This window comes from Orcinus orca, chromosome 6 (genome assembly GCF_937001465.1).
Source record: "Orcinus orca chromosome 6, mOrcOrc1.1, whole genome shotgun sequence".
Taxonomy (NCBI): Eukaryota; Metazoa; Chordata; class Mammalia; order Artiodactyla; family Delphinidae; genus Orcinus; species Orcinus orca.
The window spans coordinates 74,221,101-74,238,422 of record NC_064564.1 but is presented as its reverse complement, the minus strand read 5'-3'; the positions used below and the strand labels follow the sequence as shown (position 1 = coordinate 74,238,422).

Sequence of the window (17,322 nt, the reverse complement as noted above, 5' to 3'; positions counted from 1 at the left end):
GACTGCCTTGTTACTAATTTTTTTTCCACCAGACCTCACTTTGTCCCCTCAGTCCCATCAACAGCCCAAGATTATTTTCTTCCCAATAATGTCACAACCAAATCCACTGGACATTGAAAAGTATTTATCCTTGAGAGACAGCCAAGAAATCCTTGCCCCTCTTGATAGCTCTAGAATCTTTTTTCTTAAGCAAAGGGACATTCATGATTTAGTCAGTATGCACTCTACGCTAAGCACCACGTGGCAGTCTTCACATTCATTATCTCATGTTACCTTGCTACAACTGTTAATTGGTATGGCAAATTTATGGACGGAAAAACAGAAGCTTAGTGAGGTTGCATAATTGATCGAGATCATGAAATAAATGACAGCTGAGATTCAGACCTATTTCAGACTCTAAAGCAGTGATTCTCAACCCTGGCTGTACAGTAGAGTTGTCTGGGGAGCTTTAAAAATATCTACACTGATTTGGGTAGAGAAGGGTGTATGTCAAACCCACCAATTATATCAGTGTCTGTGACTGAGTCTGGATGTAGGTCTTTTAATTTTTTTAAATTCTAATTATTCATGTTTTTATAATTATATGTTCATAAAAGCATTTTGAAACATTTTTTAAAACATGGCAAGGGATAAGCAAATTAATAATGAAATCCAACTCCTGTCAAGCCCTCTGTCTAAGCAATTTTTTGAATTAATTAATGAAAAAAGTAAACTAAGTAATATGAGACATATTACAATTATAAAAGAAAATTAATTCTAGCCTGTTAAGTATACAACCCACAAGAGAACTACAAAGCTTACGAGTATAGGCAGTAAAGAACACCCATCCAACAAACTCGTCTCTCACAGACCATAGCCTTCCTCTTATGGTACGTTGGGTAGTCTATCTTTTATAATTCAAGCTATAACTTCTCAGGGACATGATGTACTGCCAAAATGGCTATCCACACATAGAGTTGTACCATTTTTTTAAAATTCCTAGGCAGTATATATACATATACTTATACTCCTGCATTCTAATTTATAGTGCTACTTTTGCTCAAAAATGACTACGTAATATTAAAATTAATGGAGTTGTTAAAGAACTCGCTGAATTTCAAAAATTCCAAATTTAGGAGTTATTTCATAGGTTAAGTATGACCTATAACGTACTTATTTTCTTTTCAGGGTTAACTGCTATAGTGTGGTATCTGCCCAGTGCCCCTTTGGTGGATTCAAGATGTCTGGAAATGGTCGAGAACTGTAAGATTAACTTTCATTAAGATAAATACTTATCTTGATAAAAATGGTTCTCACTCTCAAGGAATTAATCCTTAGTTACTACTCAGATTAAAACCTGCCTCTGTTCTTTCCTGGAGATTAATACTGTCAAACAGCTTTTTAAATGCTGGATTTACCCCAAAAAGTGCAAACAGGTGATGGCAGAGGGAAATACAATTTATTAAACTCTTACAATTCACAAGGGATCATACTAAGCACTTTACATTGGTTACTGAAATATTGCTTACTTTTAGAATTGTTTACTGTATACATGAATGTAATATATTGGGGAAACATTTCCAGAAAGGAGGTGGAAACTACAAATTGGTGATTGTAAGAAGTGTGCAAATATAAGAAGAGTTTAGCTATTTGAATATGCCTCTTACATAAGTAAATTAGGTGTGTTTATATCAAAAAACTTTTCAATGTAGGAGTAATGATTCTCATTTGTTGTAATATTTTTGATGTAGACTCTAAAATAACCTGAATGAGTTATTTTTGGTACTAATATCTAAACTGAAAGAAAATTTAACTAAGGAAAACATGTTTTATAGTCATGACTAGATTGAGGATATATATATTATACAAATGCATTTATGAGCCTTCAGTTGCTTTTCAATCCAGGAAATATTGACTTTTTAAAAACATGCACATATTTACACACAGAAAGTAGTGGCAATGTGTTTGGTCAATTTTGTTCAAGCACTTTTAACCATTTTATTTCTTAAAATTTTCTCATGTTTATCAATAAATTTAAAAAATCATCAGGAAAAGACACATTATATTCAAACCTTATGGAATCAAACATAGTAAAGCTGCTCATTTTGTAAACAGCAAGTAAAAGTGAGTCTCAGCTTCTAAAGGTCATGAGTGCCTTAAAGAGCCAGGTACTTGTCATTTAAATAAATCAGCAAAATCACATTGAAACAACTACCATTGGGGAGTCAGTGAAAAGAGGGCACGTTAAAATGATCCACTCTCCTTCTCAATATACTTTCATTAAGTAGTTACTATGTATATGAGGTCCTAGGAGCCCCAGAAACACGGTACCACGTTCCACCTTCCATATAATCGTGGTGGCAGGAGGAACATGTAAAAATACAGAGAGAGCAAAATAACCAACACACACTATGAAATAAGTAGTAACAGACTGGGAGTCCGTGCCTCGCGAAGGTAGAGAAGCAGTTAAAATGCAGAGCGCAGTATCAGAGGACGGAAAATCTGGGCACCACCAGACTATAACATTCACGTCACCTCGCTAACTCTCACTGTTTCCATCTGTCAGACAAGTTCAGCATTTGTGGTGGGGATAGGAGTGGGAGAAGAAAGTAAAAGGTCTTTGAGCTCCTTTCCATGCTTGAGATTCTGTGGTTTTAACCCCGGTGAAAATGCAACGGATAAAAACTTAAAGACCGTTTATAGAATAAGAGAAGACCTAACAGAAAAGGTAGGACTTGATCTAGGGCATGTAACAAGTGTAGGATGTTAGGAAGCAGATAAGAGGGCATTCTTGAAGGAATGTTCTATGTGGCATGTTGAGGGGTTAGTGAATTTGCCTGACAGGTGGGGATTTATGGGGGTGAGAAGTGTGATTTCAGAGTTAAATAGAATACAGATTAAGAAGACTTGAATTCAAGAAAATCGGCTTACATATATTAGTGGAGCAGGGAAAGCGATAGATAGCTTTAGAATGTTGATGGAGAGGTGGAGTGGCCAAAAGATCAATTTGTCAAAGGTGCACACGGCATAGTAAACATAACTGGAGACTAACCAGCCTGCCTGTGAACTCTGACTCCACCTCTTGCTAGCCACAGAGTCCAGTTCAAGTTGCCTAACTTCTGAACATCTATTTTCTCCTATTTAAAAGGGAAATGTTAATATTCCTCTTAAGATGGTTGTGAGAGTTAGGAAACATACTACGCCTTCATTCCCTAGCACTGTATCTGTCACAAAGTGGGGACTCAACAAATGGTTTCATCCTTCCCTAGCTCCTTGTCTTTATAATACCCATTATTGGGGAGTCCCTTGGCAGCACTAATTACTTTGTACAAAGAGCTATAACAAAAGTTAGATTATTTTGAAGATCAGATTACTGCTGGCCCAGCTATCTAATACACTTCCTTAGGAATGTCATAGATAAAATAATCAGAAGGGATGAAATAATTAAAGTAGACTAAACATATCAATTTTGTTAAATACAATTTAGTCAAACTTTATGTTCTAGACATATGGAAAGCAAATAAAGAGGGGGATGAAAACAAGAATCAACCATCAGTAATTTCTTAAAAATCTGGACTGTGGGTATAGATAATTTGCTTCTTTGAAATATAAAGGAAAAAGTTATACTGTAATTTTTACTTCAAAACTTCCAGCTGAGGATGCTAGTGTTAATGTCTATCTGAAACCAAATTTGGCAAATTTAATAAATAAGTCATTTGCTGCAAGATGTTTAAAGAGAATTACTGAAGCAATAACCTCAAATGACTCCCAAGAGTTCAATTACAGTTTATCTTCAAAGATAGAAAGGTAGAATTGATCAGTTGGAAAGAGTTCTCAAAGAGCTGAAAATAGTAGTATGCGCAGCCCAATGTGGTGGTGATGCTGAGTGCCCAAACCAGGATTTGCATCTCAGGTCATGGTGCTGGCCCTGGAATGAGTTAAATGGTAGAAATCCCTCTCTCTGTGTAATTGCACTAATTTTTACTTAGATTAACATAGATCACTTGAGACTTTACTAGTATGCCATTTCAAACTTAATTGGCTCTCAACACCTCACAAGATATTTCTTTCTTCCTGTCCCCTTCAGAAATGGGGAGAGATAAAGTGGTATAAACTGGTGGGCTAACGTGAGTAGTTTTTGCTTGATTATATTTGCCAAACCAGTTCAGCAAACATTTTCCTGTGCCTACTTAATTAGTGCCAGGCTCATTTCTGGATACAGAGTGAAAAACAGGCATAACTTGTTATTAGCATCTTATCACTCCAGTGTGGACCCTGGATGAGAAGCCTGGGTATCACGTAAAAGTATGTTGGAAATGCAGAGTCTCAGGCCTATCCCCAGACCTGCTGAAATAGAATCAGCATTTGCATCAGGTCCCGGGTGACTGGTACATTGACAATTTTAGAAGCACAGAACCAATAACTCATAGGCTAGTGACATAAAGAGAAATATAAAGATGTTTTTGTGTTATATCATAGACATAGGAATTTGTATACATCGGAACACTAAGAAGCAGGACCTATTTCAACTTGAGTAAGACAATTATCACACTTTGTACTCTCCTGAGAGTTTCAAGTGTCCATGTAACCCAAAATACAATGGAAAGCCTATTGGCAAAAATCATGGGTTAATATATCTAACTTTGTGAGATAAAATACTTACTAAAATATTATCCTTTAATGGGTTTCAGACAACTGAGGCTAAACCCTTTAATTACTTTGAAGAACATGCTCACTGAAGCTTTTAGAAGGTATTTTCAGAAGCTTAATGGCCCAAGAAAATAATCAGTGTAAGAGGATTAGGTTACCCAGGAGAAAAAGATGTCTTCTACATACCTGTCTACCTCACCAAAGGAGAGGGGTAGAAAAAGATCAAGATCTTTTTCCTCTGTAAGCCTACATGTGCATGAGTGTAATGATTTTAAGAGTACTCTTATGTACATGTAATTTAATCCTTTCATCAAAACCATATAGAGAATAATTTAGCCTAATCTTTTTAGTTATCTCTTTAATGAAGGGTACATCACAGTTTCCAAAACTGATAGGAGGTCTCAATAAACCTGATAACAAGATACAAGGATTTTAATTGACTGACTCAAGTTAATTCCTGATCATCTGGGTTGGATTTAAGAGTTATATAAGCAAATGACAGAGGTTGCATAAATAGAAAAATCCAACAACCACAGAAAGCCCAAAAGCCCTGAATTTTAGGCCAATGAACCCTCTCCCCCTCTTAAAACAAAACAAAACAAAACAACCCCACCCTCAAATAAAAAGTTGTAACAGTTAAGGTCAGATTTTTGGTTTTGGGGGGTTTTTGTTTTTGTTTTTGCCAAGAATCAAGAACAAAAGATATTAGAACTACAGCTAGAAAATATTTTGTTTTAAGCCATATTAGGGCCAGTTAGAGTGAAAATAGAAGCCTGGTCATTTTTAGCCCCTTCCTCATTTCTGGACCAACTGGACATGGTAAATACACTAAACTGAGCTATACTTGAATTTATAGTTGTTCTATACTACTCAAGTAATTATACATTACTACTTTTCCTATAGTAATATAGCCTTCTTATTTATTTGAACCTAAGCTAGATATGATAAAATTCTTGTTGGGCCGATTTGTGTGTGTGTGTGTGCGTGTGCGTGTGCGTGTGTGTTGAGCCCTTTTATAGTCAAGCAGAAAAAATGTCAAAATTGAACAATTTCTTTGAAAGTCTACTGAGGGTACATGATCATTTAGAAATGCAAAAAAATTATTTTCCCACAAGGGGATTTATATAAGACCAGATATCTTACGGTTGGCTAGCTACTATTTGAAATGGTTCTGTACACAGAAAATATTTTCCATTGTCCCTAGCCAGATAAGCAGGAACAAACTTCGATTATCATTGACCATAGTATATTTGTACTGCTCTGCTAAATTCTGTTCATTTTTCCCCCTCTCTCTAGAGGAGAATATGGTCTCCATGAATACACAGAGGTCAAGACGGTCACAATCAAAATTTCTCAGAAGAACTCATAAACTACAAGAGTGCAGAGATGACTCCTCAATGGCTAAGCACCTCCTTCAGTGGCTAATATATCATAGTGGGTTTTAAATGCAAAATTGTTCTTTCTTTCATTTTTTAAACATGAGCTAATCATATTAGCATTAATACTACACATAGAAAACTTGATATGTAGCTTATTCTGAAGGAATCATCTGTCTCCTGATATGTGACACCCAAGTCCTACCCGTAATGAAAATGATGGATTTGGATGCAAGATCTCTCTAGCTCTGTAACAGTCATGTGCTTTTCTTTGTAGCTACTTGTCTAGGATAAACATTTTATGAAAGAGGACCAGTTATCATCTAGCTTCTTTCCCTTGACCACCCCTTGAAGTACTTACCATACCTGTTACCTGCAGACTAGATGTGCTCTGTTCCCCATAGTTGTGAAGTCCTTGGAGTTTGTTGAAATGTTTCCTAAAATGTCATGTCTGCTTGTCAAATGAAGTAATGCCTGAAATACTTAGATGTAATCTAAACATAAAGCTTAATAAAAACAACCTTGCATGATTCTTGTTCAGTGTGAATTTTTTAAATAGAGTCTTGGTTATGGTTATTTACTCTCCCTGTCACTCAAAAGCAGTGTTAAATTGAGAATAAAGATATATTTAAAAATAAAAGTCTAATCTACTTATTCTCAAATAGGTAAAGAAACAAATTTTATTTTCTGCAGGAATTCTTGCAATCAATAGCAAACATTTGAGATAGATGGCTTCAGTCCTTCAGCAAGCATTTATTGAGTTCCTACAAAGCTCTGGGCACTATGGTAGGTGTTATAGAAAATAGGTGAATAGTGAATGGTCCATTATCCAAAATGCTTTAATATGTGGAGAACAAAGACACTGTCTGAAAAAAATGATGGCGCATATGATGGAAATGAGAATTCGAAGAACCATAAGATTATAGTAATATGCCAAAGGGTAGTGATACCAGTAACTGACGGACTTGGGAATGGCCTCATGAAGGAAATTTGACTGGATATGAACCTGATGAGCAGATTTGCAGTGAATAAAGAGGAAAGAAGTCCTACAAAATATTCCCTCTGGACATGTTCCATCAAAAAAAATTCTATATAATATTTTCCCCTGTTGGAGTTGCAGATTGCACATTGGCATAGTCTAAGTTCTGAGAAGTCCTACAAACTGTTTAGTTTTAGTTTTCCCCAAAATTTGTTTAACCAGAGGCCTTGCCTTCCCCTCACCCTCATTTAATACCAGTTAACATTAAGAAACCCACATTGGAAGATGCTGTTCTATGCAACGAGGTAGCACTGAGTGTTCTGAGCAGAGATCTGGGGATCAAAGGGAAGCAGCTGGGAAAATGTCATCTGTAAAACTAACTGGACCATATTTACATATTTGTGCCCTAGACAAAGAGCCTCTTCTTGTTGTGCTCCCATGTGGGAAGTGACTTAAGCCCAAGTATAATGTTTTTTATATATTACTATACATATTCTAAAACCGTTAGTTCAGCAGCTTAAAATTTAAGCCTAGTAATCTTTAGGATAACATTCTTTTTCAGATCCAGATTTTATATAAATGATTAAGTTTGTCATTTTACATTAACAGATTAGTTAGTGACACTGTTACTAGGACATTCTAATAGCTGTCATAGTCAAGTGCAACAATGTGTGAACGAATGAAATTTATTAGCTTCTTAGACCTGAAATAATTTCACCCCCAATTGCAAGAGCTTCTCTAACTTGTATGGGCCTATAAAATTTGCCATCTGGACTATCTTATACAATTTGGGACATAATGACCATTTTGAAAACAGGAAGAATTAAAGTCTAGGGAGAACTGAAAGATGTTAGGACACTGAGAAGGGAAAAAAGCCAAATACAGAGGAAGGTTGTGTTTTCCAAAAACCAGACAGTGTCTACATTATGAAAAGATGCATAAATAAATAGGTAGACAAGTTAATATTGTAATGGCAACCCAACAGAACATTTTAAAATGTAGAACAAAGAGGAATGAACACAAAACAAGACAAAAGCCAGAAGCAAGTTTAAATATTTGAAAATTAAATCTTCCTGGTATAAATAAGACATTACAGGATTAAACAACAAAAAAAAATCTGTTTAATATTGGCTCATCCTGACCCTCTAGACATTATTTGTGTTCCTTCTTCTCCGATTTCTAAAGCCATACTGGCAATAATTCTTAAAACCTTGAAAAGTTAACGGGTATCTTATTAGCCCATGACTACAGGAAGTACAATAAGGAATTTTATCATAAAGAATTCAGTTCTGCAGTTGTAAATGTGATCTCATTGTCTCAAACCACCTGGCAGAAGTATTTTCACCTCTAGGAACACCAAAGTTGGAGGTAACTGTTTAGGCAGAGGCAATATCAGAGGTCAATATCAGAGGTCAGATATGGATTCTCAAATGTCTAGCATCTTTTTTTTTTTCATTTTTTAGGATACATGTTTCTGGGTTTATTTTGAAATAACCAATGAGAAATAGCGAGAAAATATTTTTCTTAAATTCTTGTGGTCAACTAAAAATAGAGTTAACTCAAAGTAGGAAATTTTAGTCATTTCTTCACATAATTCAGGAGGGAATAATGGACCCCAAAGACACCTTTCCCTGGGCAATGCATGTAATTTTTTGAGTATCTAATTTCACTTGGACTTTTAGAAGTGTGCAAGTACCATCAATGAAACTCTTATCTTCTGGTGACTTTTGCAGGGTATATCAAACAACTAGGTTACATTTTCACATGAAGCATAAGTTCCCAATTAGACTTTGATTTGCTGATTCACCTTGGATTTTTTTTTTTAATGCTCTCTGGAAATGGATTTGAGGCTTCCCTTTTTTATATTGAGAGAATATATAGGAAGGAGAATTAAGAGAAGATAGCTAAATTCCCTGGATACCAAAATTCAGTGACTACCAGGAGGGCATGGAAGCCCACTCTTGTAACATGCTGGGACTGTGGTAGTCTGGAAGATATCATCCTGAGTCAAGATACAAATGAGAGGGAAATAGCTCAGTTATCCCTTTGACATACTGTAGGGGAGAAGAGATGGCATTTCTCTCCGAAGGCAAGGCCACAAAATTACCAGGGGTGATTGAGATTGCTCTAGACCATGTCTTTAAATCAGTCTTTAGATTCTGGGTGGTGGTTTTATTCCAGGGGATAATAGTCACATCCATTAACATCTATAAACACTTACGATAATTCCAAAATCCCTAGAAAGTCAACTTTATTGCCTAGTAGATTATCTATGGCAAAGGTATTGCAATGTTTTTTTGCACATTTACTTTAGTGTCATGTGCCAACTAGTTTCACGAGCATTTAGGTTTAGTTTTGTTTTGTTTAGTTTAGTTGTGTTTTAATGGACATCTCTGAGTTTTATAGAAAAGTTCATAGGAGGCTGACATGGCACTATCCTGAAATGATTTCATTAGCGTTTCAGGATTTTAGGTTTTTTAATTTTTTGTTGAGTCACTTAAAGATTCATCAGGCCTTGGAAAATATATTTTACAAATCTGATTAGGCTGCCAACTATTTTTTTAAGCTTTTTATTTTAAAATAATTTCAAAGTTTTGGAGGAGCTGCTACAGCAACACAAAGAACTCTCATATATCTTTTATTCACTAATTAAAAAAAAATTTTTTTACAGTAGGTTCTTATTGGTTATCTATTTTAAATACAGCCATGTGTACGTGTCAATCCCAAACTCTCAATGTATCCCTCCCCTCGAACATTCCCCCCTGGTAACCATAAGTTTGTTCTCTAAGTCTGTGAGTCTGTTTCTGTTTTGTAAATAAGTTCATTTGTATTTCTTTTTTTTTTAGATTCCACATATAACTGATATTATATGATATTTGTCTTTCTCTGACTTACTTCACTCAGTATAATAATCTCCAGGTCCATCCATGTTGCTAAAAGTGGCATTATTTCATTCTTTTTAATGGCTGAGTAATCATTTTTAATAATTTTAATAATTTTTAATATTTTCCCACATTGACTTTTTCATTCTAATTCTCTATACAGATTCATTTTTTTCTTGAGACAAACTTTTAAGAATAACTCTTAGCCATCATGTCCCTTTACCACAAAATATTTCAGTATCTTTTTCTGGAAATAATGTAATTCTTTCACAAAGCCACAATATAATTATCTAATTCAGGAAATTTAACATTGACAAGATACTAGTATCTAATATACAGTTCACATATAATTTTCTCTAACTGTCCCACTAATGTCCTTTATGGCATTTTCCCCCCATGATCCAAAACTTAATTCAGGATCATGCATTGCATTTACTTACCATAGCTTCCTTTTGTTTGCTCTTCCTTGACAATGGCTTTATACCTCATACACACACCTAATATTCAGTCAGGTTGTGTCGTTGGCCTGGAGAGAATCCTAAAGGACACACAAAACTCAAAGTTATTGAGTTAACAAGAATCAGAGAAAAGCAGGTTGAATAGTGTTAAAGAATAAATACTTCAAGATTTGATTATTAATTACCATCCTCCATGATGAACTGACAAGGATATTTATAAACTAGAAAATATACCTTCTTTCTTGGACAATTTTGAAGAAAAGCTATATGTTCCCCTGAGGATATTAGTGACTGTCCCTTGTCTGTACTATTGCAACATTGCCCTTTTTCATTTTATTTCCCAGCTTAATTGAATATTTTTTCTTAATAACAGATTGCCTACATTCTGATGACATCTGGGGAGGTACTTCAATTTGAACTAGTTACAAATCCCTAACCACATAGAAGCATATTAAATGACTTTCCTTTCAAAGTACAATGGGGATATAAAGATCTTGACCTTTGGAGTAAAAAAGATTCTAAATTCTGGTTCCATTGCTCAATAGTGGTATTATCCTAGGTCAATTGTTAAACCTTTCTCATTTAGCATTCATTCAAGAGATAATGGTGGCTATTGATATTTGGGAAGAAATATAATGTTCTACATAATCACAAGGCCCTTGGACCCCAGCAATCTGGTTTCAAATCCCTGTTCTGCACTCACTGGCCTTAAGATTTGGGACAAGATACCCAACCTCTCTAAACTGCAGTTTCTTTATCTGTAAGAAAGATAAATAATGGTACTTACCTAATTGCTTTATTCTATTAAATGAAATAATGTTTGTAAAATGTTTGCAGGGTTCCTAGGATGTAACAAGCGCCGAACACATTACTAATCTACTGATAGCTTAGATTAATTATAACGATGTCAACAAAAATAATAGTGTCTTTAGACAGGAAAGAAAGTACCTTTCTCTTGATCTTGACTTTGTATTTTCCCTACGCTCTTTTTCTCAGTCTTCCAGTGACCTAGATGCTAAACTAATTTCATTTAGGACCCCATAATTGTGATATGCCAATCCCAAAAAAAAATCATTCCCGGGACTTCCCAGGCTGTGCTGTGGTTAAGATTCTGTGCTCCCAATGCAGGGGGCTTGAGTTTGATCCCTGGTCAGGGAACTAGATCCCACATATATGCCACGGCTAAGAGTTCGCATGCCACAACCAAGGAACCGGTGAGCCGCAACTAAGGAGCCCACCTGCTGCAACTAAGACCCAGAGCAACCAAATTAAAAAAAAAAAATCATTCCCTTCATATAAAGGTTAACATTTACCATCAAAGTCAGAAGAGGATGGAGAAGAATGTGAACAAAAACTTGGCTCTAAAGCTGAGGTTGGAAATTTGAATATATTTAATTTCAAAGTGGAATTAGTTCTAATTAAATGAACTCAACTGTCTTTCATCCCTGAGTTGCCAGTCATCATGATTAATCTTTAAGCTAATAGTCAGGGACAGTGGGACTAAGCAAAGACAAACAGAAGAGACTGGTTTCAGACTACCACACAGGAGCCCACAATGACACTGGTTACCCAGTGATTGATTCAGAGACTCAGCCCCTATGAATTCAATGAGAAGGATTAGTGGACTTAAAAGCACATGACTTAGCATTTGTGTTCAATGTTCAGTCATCCCAAATTCATGTAACCACAGAATGTCAGAGTTAGAAAAGAACCTAGTGTTCTATTCTAGCCCAATAACTTCATTTCACAGAGGCATGGAAAAATCGAGACACTTGAAAGGTCGCTAAATTACCATTGGCAGAGTCTGGCTAATGCCCTCTGTATTCTAACTCCTAGTTCTGTGCTACTGCCTGGGTCCCATGTGGCACTATAGATATTTAACTGATACTTGATTAAATATGTAGCATCCATCATTTTACTTTATTTTTTATATTTTATTCCTTATGTCTAAAAAAAATGAAGCTATATAATACCCATTGTTACATGTTGTTTGCATGTATTTTATTTATTGGAATTTATTCCTTTTGTCTATAAAGGAAAAACTCTAAATGATAGCTTTTTAATAAGTCTTCAAATAATGCAAGTTAGTTTCAATCACTTACACAGCAAAGTGCCTTGATTTAGTTACAAAAACAAAAATTTGGCACATTTATTGATTTAACAGTTATTGGACGTCTATTGTGTACAAAATAACTAAGGACTGCAAAAGAAATAATGGTTATTAAGTCCTTGTTCTGTGAAAAAACAATTCTAGTGACTTAAGAGGTTATTTGCTTCAAATAAAAGTGAAAGATCCTACTCACTCAATCCTTACATCTGATAGAGGAAATGAGAAATATACACAAAATCATGGAAATAAAAGAATGTACAAAATATACAAAGATAGATAGCAAAAATCTGCAGTTGTTTAGAGGGAGGAAAATGGTCTCTCCCTGGAGTGACTTTTGTGGAATAGACAGCATCTGACCCAGGCTGACATAGAGGAGGACCTGAACAAGTGCAGATGAAGCAGGAAAGTGAAGTCCTGCTTGGTTGGGAGATAAAGCTAGACAGGCAGTTTGGGGCAAGACCATGGAAACCTTGAATTCCAACTTAAGTCATAAAAATGTGACAAAGAGAAATCTTAAAATGAATGGTAAATTCACTGAGATTTTTTCAATTAAACTTTTAATTTTTAAATAATTGTAGATTCACATGTAGTTGTAAGAAATAGTAGAAAGAGATCACATGTACTTTTCCCTAATGGTAACATCTTGCAAAATTCTAATACAATATCACAACCAGAACATTGATGCCATTACAGCCAAGATAAGGAACATTTTCGTCATCTTGTGGATCCCTTATGTTGTTTTTTATTGTCACACCCATGTCTCTCCCACCTTCACCTCTCCCTTAACCCCTAGCAATCTGTCCTCCATTTCTATAATTTGCCATTTCAAGAATCATACAGTATGCAATCTTTGGGGATTGGCTTTTTTTTTCAACCAGCACAATTCTCTGGAGATTTATCCAAGTTATTGTGTGTATTGAATTATAGTCGTGTAAAATATATGATTGAATTTTACCACTTCTAATGGGAATTGTCTTGGCAAGTTTTAAGATACAAGTCTCTAAAGGGGGAGTTATTATTATATTTTCTGTAATAACTTCTGAGTAGAGTTGAAGTGTCTTATTGTGCCCCATCCAAGTGTGAATATAGAATGACAATGAAAAGGCAGGAGAACAGGAGGAAGATCTGTTGGCAGAAACATAGAATATTCCATTTTTCTACTTCTAGAGAGGTAGTTGAATCTCCTCTGAAGTTCTGAGTTAGATTTGAGAAAGCAGAAGGGACAAATCTTCCCGTACCCATGTCAGAAATGAAACAAAGCCTTGAAGAATACAGAGCAGGACCCCCATATGAGAGCATGTGACTTCGGTTCTTAGGCAAGCACAACAGATCAGGAGATTGTCAATCTCCTGTGTCTTCTTCACACATCTCCACTCATGATTCCTCCCCAGAAAGGCTACGGTAGAAAACATGGGGCTTCTGCCTCAGGACTTTGACGTGCTGGTCCTCACATTGCCCAAAAGACTGGTCCACTCCAGCTGCTCCCCCACTCAGAAGAAGGTGGGTTGTCTCCACTTGAGCCTGTCTCTTTCTCCCCACAGCTGCTGAATTAGGCTAAGCCAACCACAGCACTCAGAAGCTCTCCAGACCCACCCTGCAGAGTGACAGGAGCAGCTGCCACGGAACACCATGGAACATCACAGAACACCACAGATCACATGACACCACAAAACACCACAGACATCACAGAATATCACAGAACACCACAGCACACCACAGGACTACTGAACACCACAGAACACCAGGAACCCCACAGAATATCACGGAATACCACAGAACAGGATGGGACACCACAGAATACCATGGGATACCACAGAACATCACAGAATACTACAGAAGAAGACAGAACACCACAGACACCACAGAACACATCAGAACATCACACACACCACAGTACAACACAGAACACCAGGACACCACAGAATGTCACAGAACACCACAGCACACACAGGACCACTGAACACCACAGAACACCACAAAATACCACTGAACAACACAGAACACCAGGAACACCACCAAATACCATGGAATACCACAGAACACTGAGACACCACAGAATATCACAGAACACCACAGAGACCACAGAACATCAGAATACACCACAGAACACCATTGGACACCACAGAACACCAAGACACCACAGAACATCACAAGACACCTGAGAATACCACAGACACCATAGAACACCAAGACACTACAGGACACCACAGAACACTGAGACACCACAGAATATCATGGTACACCACAGTGCACCACAGACACCGCAGACCACCACAGACACAACAGAACACCACAGAACACTGAGACACCACAGAATATCACAGAATACCACAGAGCACCAGACACCACAAAACATCACTGGATACCACAGAACACCACGGGACACCACGGAACACCAAGGAACATCACGGAACATCACAGAATACAGCACCCCTCACAGAACACTTTGTTCACACCAGGCACTATTCTAAGTGCCCTCAGAAAATTATCTCATTTCCTCCTCTCAACAGTCATATGAGACCAGTACTACTTTCCTCATTTTGTAGTTGAGAAAACCGAAACTCAGAAAATTTAACTAATTTGAAAAAAGTAGACACCTAGTAAGTAGTAGTATGAAGATTCAAAGCCAGGCAGTCTAACTGCTTAATCCCCCTCATTCTGAACCAATATACCATAATAACTAGGCATTAGGCCCAGTCAAGCAATCACAAATTACAGAATATCATTAGCACATTAGGGAAGCTGTCATCTCTCTCATTCATTGGCCCTACCAGCCAAAAATTTACCCCAATATTTCTTTGCCCAATGATGGTCAAAGCAATGGTCTGGCGTTCAAGGTCTTCTTAGGCCAAGTGAAGTGATTATGGTACATCTATAACGTTTCAAGACTTTTAAGCGACTCTCAGCTGATTTTTAAAGATAAAAGAATTTTATTAGGACTCATCTACTCCAACAACAAAGGATGTGCCAGTTTTAAGGCAAATCAAGTCTCAAGGAAAAAGGACGGAAGAAGAAATCTTTAGATTTAAGGTTTTTAATAGTTAAATTATGGCTAAAGGAAAAAAATCAAGGGAAGATTTGGAGAAATAAGAAATGAAAGCCCAGGGAGATTGTAGGCACAGACACTGAAGAGGGAGGAATAACTGTATTATATTATAATGATAACTTGGGTGATTGTTTAAGACTTAGATCAGGGTCACCTCAATCCAGAAGTCTTCCCTCCCACACACTTTTCTCAACCACTTTTCTATTTAGTTGGCTCTCCTATCTGTCCTACAGTTAATCGGTCAGTGAATCTCTCACCTAGAATGCATTGTTCTCAACTGTAACCCTCTGTTTACTTGCTTGCTTCACACTGGACTGAGAAATGGTAGCCTGAGATTTGACATTGTGCTTTTATTTTACATTCCTCCATCCAGTACGCTGCTTAGCTTCCTGGTCTTTTGCAAGCTCTGGTTACACTTCAAAAAATTGTTTTTACATGTAAAACATATATGTTGGATTTACCACAACTGGACTTTGCCATTTGCTCTCTCCTGTCCTAAATCTGGGGATAATGGAAAGATATGAACACCGGTGATCAGAGGATGGAGGCCAAAACAGAACCAGAGCCCATTGCACAGGCTGCAGGTGGAGAAGAATCACAAAAGCAGATCAGAAATGCACCCTCCTTACCACAGGCAGGCATGCTAATCCTTGTAAGAAATACCATAGACATTTTGCACAAGAAAGCTGGCATCACGCAGACTTGCTTCAAAGAGCCAGCTCTGAAACCTGATGTGAGTAATTGTGCTACTTTGAGTAAAATAACCACTCTAGGTTTCACTTTCTTCATCTCATGAGTGAAATGGGGACATAACAGTGAAAACTTCAGAGGGTTGTGAGAATGAATCCATGTAAGTAACGAACAGCCCATGGTCCGTGATTCATAAAAGTTGGCCGTGAAATCATTAGTGGTACAATCCTTCGTGACAGCTAACATTTTTGTTGCATTTTATATGGCACATTATTGTGTTTGATTCTTGTAACCTCTCCTGAGGGGAGCTGGGAAGGAACTGTCATCCCACTGGATACATAAGAAATCTTAACTTTTAAGAGATTTACTGACTTGCTCAAGTTCAGACAGGTAAGGTGCAATGGTGCAAAGACTATGCTGAAATCTTCTGATATTATTACTCCAGGCTCCTAGACAGCACTCTCACATCCTTAATCGTTCTTGATCTCATCACATCCTTAATCATTCTTGATCTCACTGTACTTTTCAAGCCAGAGGTGCCAGTGAAGCAGCAATGGCAAAGAACAGTAGTTCACTGCTGGGGAAAGGGTAGAAAGGAGGAAGGAAGGTGGTGCTTACGCACAGAGGCCTGGGGACGTTGCTCCTTCATATTGGCCAGGAATGTCAAAGGAGAGCTGCATGGAGTTAGTTCTGCATGGGGAAGGGGTGCAGGTAAGGGATACAGGGCTCAATGCCACTGGAATGACAACCCCATACCATCACCCCCAAACGGATGCTTGTTTTCCCTTCAGAAGGCTGACCTCCTAATTCTTCTTTGTTCTCTTAGTGTTTCTAACACTAAGCAGAGCAGAGAGCAGGGTAGGTGGCGACAGTGTAAGAACGGAAGGAGCAGGTTGGAGAGCGCCATCTCTCCATCCCACAGAGTGCTCTCTCAGGACTTGAGAATCTGATCACAAATCCCTTCATATCTAAAAGGTGGACAGAAGCTTCAAAAGAAATTCTGAATGGTGATGGAGGTGGGACACTATGGAAATTTCTAGATCTTTCATCCAAAAAAAATAATAATTGGAAGCAAAGTGGTCACTATTAAAGAGCCAAAAAGTCTCCTCCAAATAAGATTTATAGCATACAGCATTCTGAAAGGTAAAATCT

General features: G+C 37.1%; 2 protein-coding genes across 2 annotated transcripts in view; one reads left to right on the top strand and one right to left on the bottom strand.

Annotated features, from left to right (window-relative positions):
- ALDH1A1 (aldehyde dehydrogenase 1 family member A1) overlaps positions 1–6,535 on the top strand; it is a 53,767-nt gene extending 47,232 nt beyond the window's left edge. The window contains exons 12-13 of the mRNA XM_004276385.3: positions 1,168–1,242; positions 5,926–6,535. Coding sequence (XP_004276433.1) covers positions 1,168–1,242; positions 5,926–5,998 — 148 coding nt within the window. The 3' untranslated portion in view covers positions 5,999–6,535. The remainder of the gene's footprint in view (positions 1–1,167; positions 1,243–5,925) is intronic.
- Positions 1–17,322, bottom strand: part of LOC117203868 (cytochrome P450 1A5-like) — a 169,474-nt gene that overhangs the window by 128,622 nt on the left and 23,530 nt on the right. Inside the window, exon 3 of the mRNA XM_049710783.1 lies at positions 10,307–10,404. Coding sequence (XP_049566740.1) covers positions 10,307–10,355 — 49 coding nt within the window. The 5' untranslated portion in view covers positions 10,356–10,404. The remainder of the gene's footprint in view (positions 1–10,306; positions 10,405–17,322) is intronic.